Raw genomic sequence first — 14,552 nt, 5'->3', positions numbered from 1 at the left:
ACCCAACTATCCATTCATCACCACCAGGGTCAAGCTAAGCCCCTCCCCTTCAGACTGAACCCAATCACCTCCTGTCCCTCTGAATCCAGGGTCAAGCTAAGCCACTCCCCTTCAGACCGACCCCAACTATCCATTCACCACCACCAGTGTCTAGACCTCGGGGGTTTCATCGGATCGGTTCTCCCCTCCTGAATGATACTCCCGCACAACGGGGTCTAATCGCCAAAACTCCACTACATTCATTTGTGTATTCCTGGCAATAAATATGTATTCTTACATCAAAACCGTCTCTCCTGATTGAAATAGCAATAGCGTGTAACATTAACATTGCACCACATTGCAAAACCTGCAGGAACTCACTGTCGCTCAACAGAAGCATTGTATTGATCGGATACCATCACATTGTATGTTTGTAGCCTTTATTTAACCAGGTGAAAGCCCCTTGAGATCAAAAAATCTCTTTTTCAAGGGTGACCTGCAGGACATTAGTTACACATGTAACATAAAAACAACAGAACAACAATAAGGATGACATACAACCTAATGTACAGGGTACAGTTTACAAACTCTATTTACAGTGACAGGTACCATGAGTATCAAACAGCATGTCACCCAGCCACATAATGTGATAGAAATTCAAATGTAACTGTGAAATATCAATTTCTCTTGTTTTCAAAGTACATTACCTCTTTGCAATACTGAGCCAGGATGTCGTTAGACTTTCGCATCAAATGGTTGTTGACAGCCTCTCTGGAGACGATGTGTTTGAATTTCAAGAGCATGTCAAAGGCAGCGGCCGAAGAGCGCTGTGTCTTAAACGACTGATCAATAAGGTCGACGGCCACCAGCTCAATAGCCTGAACAGACGCATGTGAGAAGTTAATCAGCTTGATAACTAAGGTACAGCAAAAAGAAAATGTTATTTTATTTGGCGCAAACTTAAAAACACACTGATACGACAATGCTTAATTCACTTTCATGTTGTATAGCTTCTGAATTCCAGATGTCCCAAACTCACCTGAACTGTCTTGTTAAAGTCTTGCATGATCGTTTTCCAGCCGCTCATCATATGGATTTTGAAAATATCGCAACTGAATTCTTCAATAGGCACAATCAGCCCATCCACTCTGCATAGCACATCATCAATGCGTTTTGGGTCACTGGTCACACCTTTTAGCTCTGGACCAAAGATGTTATAGAACTCTTCCAAAATCTGCACAACACAAATAAAGAAAAAACTCTTTCAAAAACCTGAGATGTTTTTTTTTAACACAGTCTGAAAATCCGTGAAGTATGTGTACACACAGACCTGCAAAACATTCAGCAGGTCCTGACAGATGGAGGCAATGTAGTCGGTCATCTCAAACAGTTTCTTGCGGTCAAATTCCCAGCGTTGATTCCTGCCTGATTCTTCAATTTCAGCACGCACCTCAAAGTAGGAGGATTTCCACAGGTCGAGGACCTGTTTAGCATCACGCACCTTGGATTTGGCCACTTCCCTTTTATTTCTGTCCAAGCACAGCTCATTGTTAAGTTATAACGAAACCTCAAAACAGCTTATCTAAATAAAGTACTGACAAATATTGACATAATAAAATAGGATTCATTCAACTCTCTCTATAAGTTTAAATGTTTTCACACATACTTGAATAGAGTGCTGACTCCGATTATTGGACGCACACGTTCACACAGCCGCCAGGCAGTATGCTCCATGAGAGGGACCATGCGCTCATTTGTGTTGTAGTGGCAAGAGATCATCCACACTACTTGCAGACTGCCCATCAAATCAGGGATGGTCTCAAGGATCCCACTCAAATGTGATGCAGTAGCTAGATTCTACAACAGACAACGGTAAGGTTGATAGAAGTGACGGTGAGGGCAGGAGGAAAATTCTGTGCTACCACCAGTTCCACTGTCCTTTCTTAAAAGACAAATAATATTTCTATCTTAAAAATATTTAGCGGTATTCCTATAAAAAGTGCAGCTCACCAAGAAGTTTCTTTTCAGCGTGGTGAGGAAGCAAAAATTGTCGTCTGCCTCCACGCGGTATTTGGTGAGTGCAGCGACCACTCCTTCCAGGGTCTGAACAATGCTTGAATCTGCTTTGGTCATCACTTCCAGAATCTTCTTCACTACGGGCTGATTGAGTTGCTCACTCAGAACGTTCAGGACGGATGCACGCCCCTGCCAAAGAGCTATCTCGGCCAAAGGGCCAGGAGCCTGGAGGAAAAGGAAAACTGATGTTCACATTTGTCAATTGGAAATCACAGTGTATGTGTTTGTGTTGTGGCTGTTTCACAAAGATTCACAAACCTGCGGCTTTTTGTTTTGTTGTTCCTCCACAACAACAGTAATCTTAGTCTGCCAGTTCATCAAACACTGCTCCAACTTCTCCACCATCTCTGGGTCAGACAGCAGTACGTCTACCGTTGGCTCCAGGTCTAGCTCAGGTATGTGCAGCACAATCTCATCTGCGACAAAGGTAAGGATCTTAAAATTGAACTGTGAAATCAACCCTAATGCATTGAAAACTCCATTTACAAACCAAACCAGAACTTCTTCCCAATAGTTTATAGTAAACAAAGTCATTTAACAGCAGGGAAAGCAAAGAATATTTTGGGAATGTGAGAATTTGGGGAATACCATGGAATTGTTTTAACTCTTTGGAGTTCAATACCATCTTTACTTGTTTTTCTAAAAGTCAATTTCTGATAGATTGTGAAATAAAAAACAATGAGCCCATGTTATATTAAATAAATCAAACCTTCAATATAAGTTTGTTGGATAGTTGCCTCAAGTTGGCCCAAAAACTTGTACGTCCTGTGAAGCAACTCATCACGAATCGTGAATTGCCCACTCGGCTTCGCTGGACTCCCCTCTTCTCCCTTTCCACCGCCAACTTCCCCGCTCTCATAACCGGCACCAGTCTCCCTCATCCGCTCGGCAGTCATTAAAGGTATATACATCTGAAAAGAGACATGTCAAATGTATCAAATAAGAAGTTTTATTAATATTATGTTGATGGTAACCATTTTTCCCACTGTTAATGGTTGCTGCTGGTTGTTTGTCGTTTTTTTCGTACTTACATTGACAAGTCTTTGATGCAGGGAAACAAGGGGATCTCCACTATGACGACCAATGGTAAATAGCCTGCCCATCACAAAAGGGGTCTCCTTCTTGTTCATTGGCTGAACAATGGTGTCTATTAAAAACACACATAACAACATCTTGGTTTATCATTTGCATGTGCAACAGAGAGAGAATGATATTGATGTGTCTTCTCACCTTTTGTGTTCCTGATAAAGTAGAACACAGTAGATTTCACAAATTGCTTTGGGAAATCATTTACGGACATATGAAGCTCAATGTGACGAACAACTTGGAGCTCAAGCCCCTAGAAACACAAAACAAGAAATGTCAAACTCATACACAATTGGAAAGCAATTACCACAAGAGGAAAACAATTCAAGTTTGATCTCACATGTATGGGACTTACTTCACATATCTCTTCTGAGTCTGAGGGTATCTCTGCTCCACTTGGAGAGCAATCAGCATCTGAAGCATCATCTGTCTTCCTTTCTGTGGTTATCAAGGGTGTAATTGCAGAATAGGTGACCATGTACAACACATTTAAAAATAAAGGACTAAAAACCTCCCTCAAGACAAGGGAAAAAAGAGAAGGGAAACATCCTTTTTCACCAAATGTATTAATCAGGATCTGAAGTATATATAAATAAAACACTTGCAACTTGGTAGGCTAGAGGCTACAAATCATGCAGTCATAGTCTTTGATGGATAGAACAGCTTTAAAAAACACAACTCGATGACATGAGGATGATTGAAGCATGGCATGAAGTATGGTTTTCCATACAGGTAATAACAACTGATACCAATAGGTGGCTTCTTCTTGCTCCTTTTACCAACTTACAGTATAACCAGGTTCCTTTCAGTGAAACACAGGTTTTGCCACTTTTGTAAGGTATTATATTTAGTATTTGGAGATATACTGCAGTTACATTCACAAACCACCCTGCAGTAAATAAAAATAATACAAATTAGTTCCATCTAGTTAATCTTTTTAACATTAATGCATCAATAATTATAATGAAGACATACCATGATTCTGAAATGGGCCAATTTGCATAATAGCCTATGCACTTTAATTTTTTGTAGGCCTACCACATTTTTATTTTAATGCACTTTCACTTGAGTCATATTTTGAATGCAGTACTTTTACTTCTAACACGAGTATTCCTTCTCTCAGGTAAATTGACTTTTACCTAAGTACAAGATCTGAGTAGGCTACTTCTCCCACCTGTGATGATCAACAACCTGTGACCCGGATGTAAGCTAATAGCTACATGACAGTCACAAACTTTTGCAAACTTACCGAGTGGAATGTTAACTTCAATTTCTTCCTCTCTTACAGTTTTGAAAAACAGAAGACACGATGGCGAGTTTTCATCGGAGACAAAGTCCAAAAAGCGGAGAATGTCTTCTTCTTCTTCTCCATCTCCCTGACCGAGTAGCTCGTCGAAAGGGTTGGGATTTTCGGGCAAAACGAAGCCAGCAGTCACGCACTGCCGGATCCACTCCACCCGTAAATCGTCGTATTTTACCATATTGTTCACCTAGTTAACATTTGAAGAAGTTATTGATTCGTAACTACTTTTTTTTGTTAAATGTCCTTGGAAACTTCATCCTCGTAAGCTTGCGGTAACCAAGCAGCGTATTTAGTTTGGCGTTACCATAGTAACCACCAAACGTCTCGAGCTTACAACTAACGGTCGGATGGGACATTATGATCAATAAGAGACATTGTGTGACCCAGATGTAAGCTAATAGCTAAATGACAGTTACACACTTTTGTTATTAATCAGGATCTGAAGTATACACTAAATAAAACACTTGGAAGGGTAGATGCCAATACAAATCAGTTATGGTCTTTGATGGAAAGAACAACTTTAAAAAACACAATTTATTATTGACATGAGGATGATTTTCTCAAAGAACATGAACATGGAGTGTTTGTCAATGCATTTTGATTCTGAATATAAAACAAAATGGCAAGATTAGGCCTGAATTAGAAGACATGTTACCCCTTCAACCAACCCCTAAAACAATCCTACAGGCAAACAGATGGTAAACAAACCTCATTTGCCACAATAAAAAAGCAACCGCCACTTGTGCCAAGATTATAAACTATATTGATCCACTGTTGAAAGTTCACACACATGGTTATGACTTTCAGAAATATGTTGTATGCAAGTGTTTTGCCAGTGAATTTTCATTAATCTCAATGTTAATTTAGCAAAAATAAATCTATCCCAAACCATTCTAACAACTTTTGCAAATTAGCAAAAAACTTCTCGTGCCTAATATTAGTACATAAATCAACGTTATCCAAGAAAGATTTAATACAGCCGGGCAATTGATTTGGATGGCAATAGGGTCTTTCAAAGTAAGAGCTGGGTCAAAAACTGCTCGTAATGTTAATCTGTACAGTATGTGGCCGACTCAAATCCCCATTAACATGAATTTAATGTTTTTGAACACATCTTTTAAAAAAATAATAAATTAAAAAATATTTCTATAAAGTATATACATCTTAGCATCACACACCTTCTCAGGCACTTTTCAATCAGATCCTTCGCAGCGTTTTGTTAACATAAAGTAAGAACACAAGAGAAACTGAAGAATGATACAGTATGCTGTGGCTTGGTTGTAATTCTGTAAGGCAATCAGTGCAACAAAAACTGCCAAAACTGAAAAGTATTCATATAAACAATATTCCAAAATTGATTAACCTAGGAACAGAGGAGAAATGGAGGATAATGTTATTTTCTTAAAAAGGTAAAGTTTATGTTATTTTTTTACGTTTATCCTGTTTATATAGCAAACCCCATGTGTTCATTCCTGTTAAGTTATCTCATACTAAAATCACTCAATCTTTTTTCACATATTTTTCAATGTGCAAGTGTCATCAACTGTAACCAGGATGCCTCAGTAGAAAAATGGTTTTACGTATACAAGTTACGTTTAAATCTAAGCCTCACATTTCAACCTCAAGTGAAGCAAACTGATGCTGGTGGTACAAAACACCCTGTCTTACATACAGTACACTTGCAATTATTGTTTCAAAGATGACAAGAACATTCAAAATCCTCTCATGACTTCTTTAGAACATATCTTTAAAAGCAGCTGTTTTTGGCTCCTTTAACCACCTAACCATTACCACATTCCCTTCACAGTAAGCCGTCATGTTCAAAGCTGGATGGCAGGAGAGAGAAGGCAAAGGGGCAAAGCTTGACTCCAGTCCCGCTGTAGAATTTATTTTGGAACTCCACCCTGAGGAAGAAACAAGCACCCACTGTGAATATAAAACACAGAGATAATTCAAGGCCCTTTTATTGACATAAGTGGTTATTGTTATCTTACCAGTGCAACCGGAGAGCATGAAGGAATGCAGACAGACCCTCCATTACCAGGAGGATGGACACAGTAAGAACGGCAAACAGGCAAAACACAGGCACTAGGAATAAAACCCCGAGAGTTGTGTCCATTCGTAGTCCAACTCGCATTACCATGGCCCACAGCACCTCTGATAGCTCTGTGAAAGCAAAGAAAAGAGAACGTGCACAATCAAAGTTACAGCAAATTGATACAAAGCACATTCAGGCTGATCTCAGGTCTGTGTGGTTCTGCATTTGTTTACTCCGATGTAGACTTCTACTTATGTCCATAATGATGCCAAAATCGTCATTTTCAAGTTCTGCAGATCATTTAATCAGATTGGTTCACTTTGATCACAGGTTAATTATAATTGGTAGTCATATGTACAGAATGGGCTCATATTCCTCAGTTAAAAAGGGAACAAACACAATGTGGTTATCATCTCGCAAAACCTAGACAAATAATGATACTCTTGGGTTATATTTAATTGTGTACACTCCCTGTGTTGGGTGTGTGTTTTCACAGGTTTGAAAAAGGGATCGACTAACTGAGTGTACTGTAAACTATCATACTCACGGGCATGTGCCAGGCTCAGAGCCCAGAGCCTGAGGTAGGAGGCTGTGTTGGAGACGCAACCCAGGCAATACTCTATAGTGTGAATGGCCTGATGAAGGAACTCATCTCCAAAGTCAAACTATGACAAAAACAAAACAAAGTCAATGAAGGAACTAAGGACAAAAATCAATGGTTGCTCATTAGCACGTTTAAGATGAACAGGTAACGATCTAGTTGTGTGATTAAGCTGACCTCCTCTGTCGGGCGCTTTCCACTGGTGGAGAGATCACTGTGGCCGCTGCCCTCCTCCATGTCATGAGCCCTCATCAGGTAGAGCTCCTCTTCACTGTTACGCCGTACACGCTCATATCCCTGAGAACACGCAGAGAAGTTACTCAAACCTTTAGATTTCACATTCAGAGATCAAATATTTGGAATAGTATTTCACACAGTATGCAAACGATCACACACAGACATGCACTTCGAACTCTCACCCTGTACATCCCTATGCGGTTGCTGCCGTTGTGAAGCCAGTAAAGGTAGACAGGTTTCCCCAGGAGTAAGACAGGCACGGAGAGAACAGCAATGACCACCAGAAACACCTGCAGGCCGGTCTAGAAGAAGCAAACAACATATTGTTATGATCCGTCTCGGTGACATCTCCATATTTTTTTAATATTATTTAAAAACACATTCAGATTCATTAATTTACTTTGTATAGTTTTTACTGAAAGCATATTCAAATAACGTAGTGAAAAAACCATAGCTTTAATTACAATACATTTGTTAGATAACTAAATATTGTTCATTCTAAATAAATACAGAGCAAGCTCTCGTTTAATGTGTGTTTTAAACAACAGTAGACTTTATCACTTTACTCAGAGCAAGGACATGATTTACACTGTTGTAGAAATGGTGCTTTATATTAGTTTCTCACCTGTCCTGGGTAGAGGGGCTGCATTCCGTCCCCCTGCATGAGGAACATGTTTATGAAGTGGATGAGGATGCTTGGAGCGAGTCGGGAGTCCTTAGCAGTGAACACCAGCCACTTGTAGATTATCATGAACGCCAGGTAGCCAAACAGACACAGCAGGAAGAGGAGCTCAGGGAGAAATACCAAGTAGAGGTTGTACTTCTTCTTAAAGTGCCTGTTTTTGATGACAAAAATAAGACAGGCTGTTAAAAACACTATAATCAAACAAACATAAGTGCATTCAATGTAAAAAAAAAAAGTTACTTACAAGTGATTATAAGTGCTGAGGATGACCCCAAAGCTCATGTGTATGATGCCCAGTATTACTGACATCTTCATCTTATACGAGTTCAGAAATGTAAGCCGGTTGGATGCCAAGTTCCAGATCTGTGCACAGAAAGATGACAGATTGTATTTTTATATTCTATAAAATGTGATTTTGAGTCCAGGGATTCAACACAATTCATTGTTTCCACAGAAGTATATATACAGTATATATATATTACCAATAATCAAGCCAATAACTAAGTGTTTACTAATACTGATCTTATTTACTGTATCAGCACCAGATATGGCAATTCCACATTAATGGTTGTTCCTTTGTCATTATTGTTCTTACTGATTGTTAATTAATAAATAATTAGCATTTGCTCAAATCCTGATCTTAGGGAATTATTGTCAGTAGAAAAGGGTGCAGCTGTAGAGACAGAATAACGTGCTTGTGTATGAGTGCATGTGAAACTTTAAGTGCACATATCCTGGAGATGTGTTTATTGTGATTCTAAGTCGGACATTTGCTCTATAACAACATCACAATGATGAGAAGCAATCAGGCCCATCTTGTAAATGAGGTTTTATAGGATAAATCATGTCATTCATGATGACTAGTCCTTCAATACTCACCGGGTCAATTCCCAGAGGGTACGGTCCAGTGAAAACTCCCGTAACATTTGGATCTAGAGTGAGAAAACGATTCCCACGGATATCAGCAGTCCTGTGGGAACACACACAAAACAGCCTTGTATCAAATGAAGGTCAATGTGAAAGTAATCCATAAGACTTCTCGGTTTTATTTCTTAAAACAACTATAGTAGGTTCTTTATAACACTTCTTCACAGTAAATACTTTCTTTGCCTGCTTAGCTGCTTTTACTGTTACAATGAAGAATGTTCTAGGCGGCAGGTCTCCCTTGTAAAAGAGATTGTTGATCTCAATGGGATTCTTTACCTGGATAAATAAAGGCTACAAACAAACTCACTTCCACACCCCCTCTGTGAACATGGCCTTCACACTCCATCCAGAACCAAAGATGTTAAGGGACTTGGAGAAGCAGTCGTTGTAAATCAGGCCAGTGTAGATGGAGAACAGGCCCATCATCAGGATGATATAACGCCCCTCAAAGAATGTGTTCCAGATCTGCACACACATCAGTTACACTTGGAACATGCTGAATGTCACACAAATGAGTATCAGGTCAAAAATAGCTTTGGAGTACTCGCTCACCTCATTTCTGGTGTTTTTAAGTTTGCGGTTGTTCTCGTACAGCACCATCCAGAGAGCAAACAGAGCCATGATCGCTCCATGGCCCAGATCCCCAAACATCACCGCAAACAGGAATGGGAAAGTGATGATTGTGAAAGGAGCTACAATTTACAAGTAGGAGAGAAAAAAAAATAACTTCATTTTTCTGATGTCTACAATCACAATCATGTTGCCGTCACATAAGAGAAACAAAGGATCCCACTCACCGGGGTTAACTTCTCTGTAATTGCCCACTCCATAGGCGTCCACAATGTTCTGGAAGCCAGAGGTAAATTTGTTGGTCCTTATCAGTGTGGGGGGAGCGTCGTTGGTGGGGATGCGATTGACAAAGGAAGGAACCGTCGATCCGCTTTTTCTCTGAAATATCATAATGTTAGCATTTTGCCATTAAGGTAATATACCATGTCTTGAATCATTTGGCAAAAGAAAAACAATACATGCAGATAAAAAGGAAACCCTCAGCTTTATTTATCTCCAACCCAAGTACACACTCTGTCCTCTGCAGCCTGAAAACTGAATGAATAGTGGCCTTTCAGTGCCCTCCTAAAATCCTGTCTTTTAACTAAACAAGGATAAATAAAAGCAATGCCTCATTCAGTAATCTAATGATAACAATACAACATTTCATGGAGCAAATGTCCTGGTTAAATAAACAGAAAGCCTGTGGTGGAGCCAAAGTCAGAAATAGAGCAGTGCTGTTTGGAGTTTCCTCACCGATCCTTCTTCCAGGGACCTCTGCAGTGTGGGAATGTCATCGACAGGACACCACACCTCAGCGATCAGACACTTGTTAGTAACGTCCAAACTACACAGGTTCAGAATATAGTAGATGGCCTTCATCTTCTTGACCTGGATGACCCAGGTGTAGACGGATTCTGAGGCCTTCATCAAAACCTGCTTCAGGTAGTCCTCCGTCCTGTGGAGTACCTGCACATGGTGAGAGGTAAACAGGATGCTTAGTGGTGTTCAGAATCTAAAAGATATTCAAGACTTTCAACATTTACAAACGGTGACCCTTTTTTAAACGTACATGAACAAAGAAAAATATGCACTTATATTTTAAACACAAAGCTTTTGTGAGTGTTTTTAATGTGTGAATTATTAAGATAAAGAGCAGAGAAAGAAAGGGGAGTGGATGAAAAAAAACATGCATGAAAGAAAAAACCTTTCCAGCCGAGGTCTCATGTTGATCATGTGCTAAGGGGGTGAGTGCAATTCTATTTTTTCATCACAGTGGGTTAAAGCTACCACATTATTCACTCAACAGAACCCATAGCTGCCAAGTCTGGCTCAAATAATTGTATTATATATATTTTATATTTTAGAAAATAAATCAGCCATTTCAAGACTCAGTAAAAACACGGCAATGTGCAAGCTCGTGTTGGATGTTTCTTGAAACTGGGAAAAATAACTCATTAGGCGCTTTCACACCGGAGTACTTTTCCCAGTATAGTTCCGATATAGTTCCGAAAATGTGTGTTCACACCAAAAAAATCCAGAACTAGAACTTAGTTCATGACAACCTTTCCACCCCCTTTTCAGTCCCTGCTAGAGAGCAGGAACTTTCATGGGAGAAAAAGGTTCCCATTTCTGATTGGCTGGGCGGATTGCAAACCACGGCCCGTAAAACTCCCAAAAAGCTTTGTGAAGCTGCCATTTTATTTGCTCGCATTAGCATTATTAGCATCAGCATTAGCTCAGCGCACCAACGGAGAGAGACTAACTTATGGCAACACAAAATAAAACGTGGGAGCGGTAGAGTGATGAGGAGGTGTCGGCGTTCTGAGGTCTTCTTTGTTATTTATTGAGCTTTAAAACAAATTGATAACGACTCTATATAATAATAAAAGAATAATAAACGGAGCCTCTCTTTTCCTCCCCCTCTTCTGAGAGTCCAGCAGCTGATCTCTGAGCAGGAGACTTGGGGAGAGGGACTAAGTTCTCATGAACTAAGTACGGAAAAGTACTTGGTGGGAAAGCGCCTCTTGAGAGCTCATTGTTGAAAATGATCAAGCGTATATTTGAACAGTCAGATGTCAAGCCTTTTGTGAATGACTGACAAACTGCCAGTTTTTCCTGTCACTGTTTAAAAGTCTGCATAATTAGATAATAGACAATAGACATACTGTGTGCAGGTCCTGAATGCGAGTTCCTAGTCCTTCCACAACATCATTCCTCTCCTCATTGCTACTGGGATACGGATACAAGTGACAGTGGTAGCTGTGGAGGGAGAAAAGTAAGTTATTAACAACTCAGCTACAACTAAAAACAGATAGCAGTCATTTTCTGTCAAAGAAGAGCAACAACAAAACAAAGAATTATTACCAATCACAGATCTTCTTCACTTTCTGTCCGATCTGGTCTCCCCAGTAAGAGATGAGGAACACCACACGTTTGGAAGGCTCCCCCTGCAGATAGAGCATGAAAGTAAGTGTTATAAATCAATGAAAAGGCCCCGTCGCTTCATCCATTAAACATACAATAAAATAAATGGGCCCAGAGTAAATGATTTCACAAAATGACCTAAATGATGTATTAATGTTTGTTTGTAACATCAAGCTGTTCATTTCCAAAACATAGGAATTAGGAGTCATTTGTATTGAAGAATCATTTTTGACTTTTTGAAAATGCAGCAGAAAAGCACCGCACTACTTGATTTTTTGGAAAACAACTGGCATTTTTTTTTTATCTTAATGTCAGAAATCCTCTTTGCTCACCAGTAACTCATGCTTACATTGCTTGTAAATGTCTTGACATTCCAACAGTGATCAGTTGCAGCCCTGCATGACTGCCTTCTAGTCAAGCAGAGGAAATGGATAAGTGGATTAAGCTGTCACTCTTTGTGAACAGAGAAGATCACAGCACTCTCTCTGAACAGGAGATGTATGCAACGTTATCTTCAATTGTGTCCTATTACAGATTTTAACAAATAGCTTTTGTCCAGAATGGCAGGATTTTTATTTTTACATCTGGAATCACTCTAAAATATTTTGTTTATCATGCTAAATTGCTGTCGTATCAAAATTATTGAAATGTTAACAATACAAACTGCATTGGAATATTTTTTAATGTAATAATATTGTACAAAAGTAAATGATGGTTCATTTGCAATGTCATGGCCTTGAACATGGCACAAAAGATGTATGTGTATCAGCTTAAGAATTGTTTTAAATGCACAATAATGTTGCTCTTGACTACAAAAAGATATTGAAGAACAGAATTGATGTCCCCCAAAAGTCCTGTTGGAGCTATATATATATATATATATATATATATATTTTTTTTATATTATTTAATAGTGTAAGATTTATTTTCTTGCTGTTCATAGTGTTTATTATTATTATCATCATTTATTTATATGTATTCTTAGTTAGTGTCATAAGTTAAAGTAGTTTCTATGCTTTTATTTTGAAGGCATGTTTTGGGCACTGGGTGATTAGAGCACCTGGTGTAATTGTATATATTGGAGACAGGTGGGTGGTGGGAGCCAGAGCACTAGTAGGCAAACGGTTTTTTATCAGGGTGTTTCAAGCCACACAAGGGAAAGCTGTAGGAAAGGCTTAAGGAAAGAGATGTAGGAAACCTGTTCATTGTATTTTGTTATAGGAATAAAATGCAACGGAGAATCTTGTCTGGACCTGGATCATTGCCCTGCGTAAGATCCGCTAACTACTGCCTCAGCGGCTGTATTATTTTAAGTTAATTATCTGTTTTAGTTCTATATGATTTTGGCCGCTACAAGTCCTTTTCGTTTGCAGACATAGAAGTTAAGATCCCATCTGTTTCTTAGATGAGGCCCAATGTGTGTAAATTAAATACGTTTGTTATCTTGATTCAAATGAAGCTCCCTGCCTCTGAGGAACAGAGAACATGCATGTCATGCACATATTTCTTCAGCCTCTCTTGCTGATATAGTCCAGCAGATATGTGAAATATCTGAAAGAATTGTGCTTTTGATGATAAAAGCATGAAATTTGGCACACTGTTAGAGCATGCCCTAAGGAAGATTTTTGGCTATAGGGCCATTGCAAATTTGTCCAATGGCGCCAATGGCGGCCATTTTGAAAATGGCCGCCATTGGTTGTTATTTTACCAGTAGTTTTGGATCTTCTAGACTTCCTAGGATCTTGATTCTGGTGGCTAATCCTACATTTTCAAGGATGGGGAATGCATTGGTACTATTTACAACATGCTAGAATGTAGCTAACTATATGTATCTGGCATTCAGGGAACAAAATACACAGTAAACCATTAACATATTTATTATGGTGAAGTCATACATGTTACATAATATATATGAAATATTACAGGTTTTCAACTAAATGCAGACTTAGTTCTGAAAACACAGTCCACCACAGTGGCAAAGGGCAGTGTACTGAATTGCTGCCTTGACACATTTGCATTGTCCACTGCAACCCTTTTTGCATCCACAGCAGAGGAGTTCACAACAGGCCTGGTAATGTGGTCCAGTAAACTTCCCATCCACCTGTGGCCTTCCTCTTCCACCCCCAGTCACCTGGGGATGGGAGTTCAGGGGCTGCAAACATCATCTGTCCCCAGCAGTGACCAGCTTGGAAGGCAGCTCTCTTTGTGTGCTGAATCGATGCTCACTTCTCTACTTCCCCTCTTCTACGACCAAGCCAAATATGTGGCCATGATTCGTCATTCCATCGATGAGGTAAGTCAGGCATTAGAGATTCTGAATCCTGGTCAGATCACTCTGGATCAACCTCAATACGCTGTGGCAAAACAAACCCAGTAGAGCTGGCCAGCAACTCACAGTGAAGATCATTTTATTGTGATGTTTGTTGGGTTTCACATTGAGATGGCAGCACTCAAGGTACTTGGCGACCTCCTGGAGGGGTAGCGGGTGGACAAGAGCAGTGTTATGTTCCCAGTTCCACTTCTGGTCTATCATCCTGCAGCTGGAAATAGAGTTGATGATCTATGTGCGATCAATAAGAGAGGCCGACTTCCTACTCTACATAAATGCCTTGACCAAGATTGTGCCTTGGTTCATTTCATTTCA

The 14,552-nt window shown here is 39.6% G+C and overlaps 2 protein-coding genes across 2 annotated transcripts in view; both read right to left on the bottom strand.

Moving 5' to 3' along the window:
• LOC104950176 (dynein heavy chain 10, axonemal) overlaps nucleotides 1-4,622 on the bottom strand; it is a gene marked incomplete at its 3' end in the record, with an annotated part of 11,430 nt that extends 6,808 nt beyond the window's left edge. Inside the window, exons 1-11 of the mRNA XM_010776660.1 lie at nucleotides 4,391-4,622; nucleotides 3,497-3,579; nucleotides 3,286-3,394; nucleotides 3,087-3,202; nucleotides 2,765-2,966; nucleotides 2,314-2,471; nucleotides 1,990-2,220; nucleotides 1,646-1,836; nucleotides 1,310-1,508; nucleotides 1,019-1,213; nucleotides 687-857 (exon numbers count right to left, since the gene is read on the bottom strand). Of these exons, the coding sequence (XP_010774962.1) occupies nucleotides 687-857; nucleotides 1,019-1,213; nucleotides 1,310-1,508; nucleotides 1,646-1,836; nucleotides 1,990-2,220; nucleotides 2,314-2,471; nucleotides 2,765-2,966; nucleotides 3,087-3,202; nucleotides 3,286-3,394; nucleotides 3,497-3,579; nucleotides 4,391-4,622 (1,887 nt within the window). The remainder of the gene's footprint in view (nucleotides 1-686; nucleotides 858-1,018; nucleotides 1,214-1,309; nucleotides 1,509-1,645; nucleotides 1,837-1,989; nucleotides 2,221-2,313; nucleotides 2,472-2,764; nucleotides 2,967-3,086; nucleotides 3,203-3,285; nucleotides 3,395-3,496; nucleotides 3,580-4,390) is intronic.
• A 1,265-nt stretch (nucleotides 4,623-5,887) lies between these two features.
• The window catches only part of LOC104950174 (V-type proton ATPase 116 kDa subunit a isoform 2), a 14,782-nt gene continuing 6,117 nt past the window's right edge, over nucleotides 5,888-14,552 (bottom strand). Inside the window, exons 7-20 of the mRNA XM_010776657.1 lie at nucleotides 11,849-11,931; nucleotides 11,650-11,743; nucleotides 10,238-10,450; nucleotides 9,730-9,880; nucleotides 9,485-9,624; nucleotides 9,240-9,397; nucleotides 8,885-8,975; nucleotides 8,250-8,368; nucleotides 7,946-8,156; nucleotides 7,503-7,622; nucleotides 7,261-7,380; nucleotides 7,030-7,147; nucleotides 6,439-6,610; nucleotides 5,888-6,348 (exon numbers count right to left, since the gene is read on the bottom strand). Of these exons, the coding sequence (XP_010774959.1) occupies nucleotides 6,246-6,348; nucleotides 6,439-6,610; nucleotides 7,030-7,147; nucleotides 7,261-7,380; nucleotides 7,503-7,622; nucleotides 7,946-8,156; nucleotides 8,250-8,368; nucleotides 8,885-8,975; nucleotides 9,240-9,397; nucleotides 9,485-9,624; nucleotides 9,730-9,880; nucleotides 10,238-10,450; nucleotides 11,650-11,743; nucleotides 11,849-11,931 (1,893 nt within the window). The 3' untranslated portion in view covers nucleotides 5,888-6,245. The remainder of the gene's footprint in view (nucleotides 6,349-6,438; nucleotides 6,611-7,029; nucleotides 7,148-7,260; nucleotides 7,381-7,502; nucleotides 7,623-7,945; nucleotides 8,157-8,249; nucleotides 8,369-8,884; nucleotides 8,976-9,239; nucleotides 9,398-9,484; nucleotides 9,625-9,729; nucleotides 9,881-10,237; nucleotides 10,451-11,649; nucleotides 11,744-11,848; nucleotides 11,932-14,552) is intronic.

The sequence above is a fragment of the Notothenia coriiceps genome, unplaced genomic scaffold (genome assembly GCF_000735185.1).
Source record: "Notothenia coriiceps isolate Sejong01 unplaced genomic scaffold, NC01 NC01_scaffold00017138, whole genome shotgun sequence".
Taxonomy (NCBI): Eukaryota; Metazoa; Chordata; class Actinopteri; order Perciformes; family Nototheniidae; genus Notothenia; species Notothenia coriiceps.
This window is presented reverse-complemented; position numbering and strand designations above follow the sequence as displayed.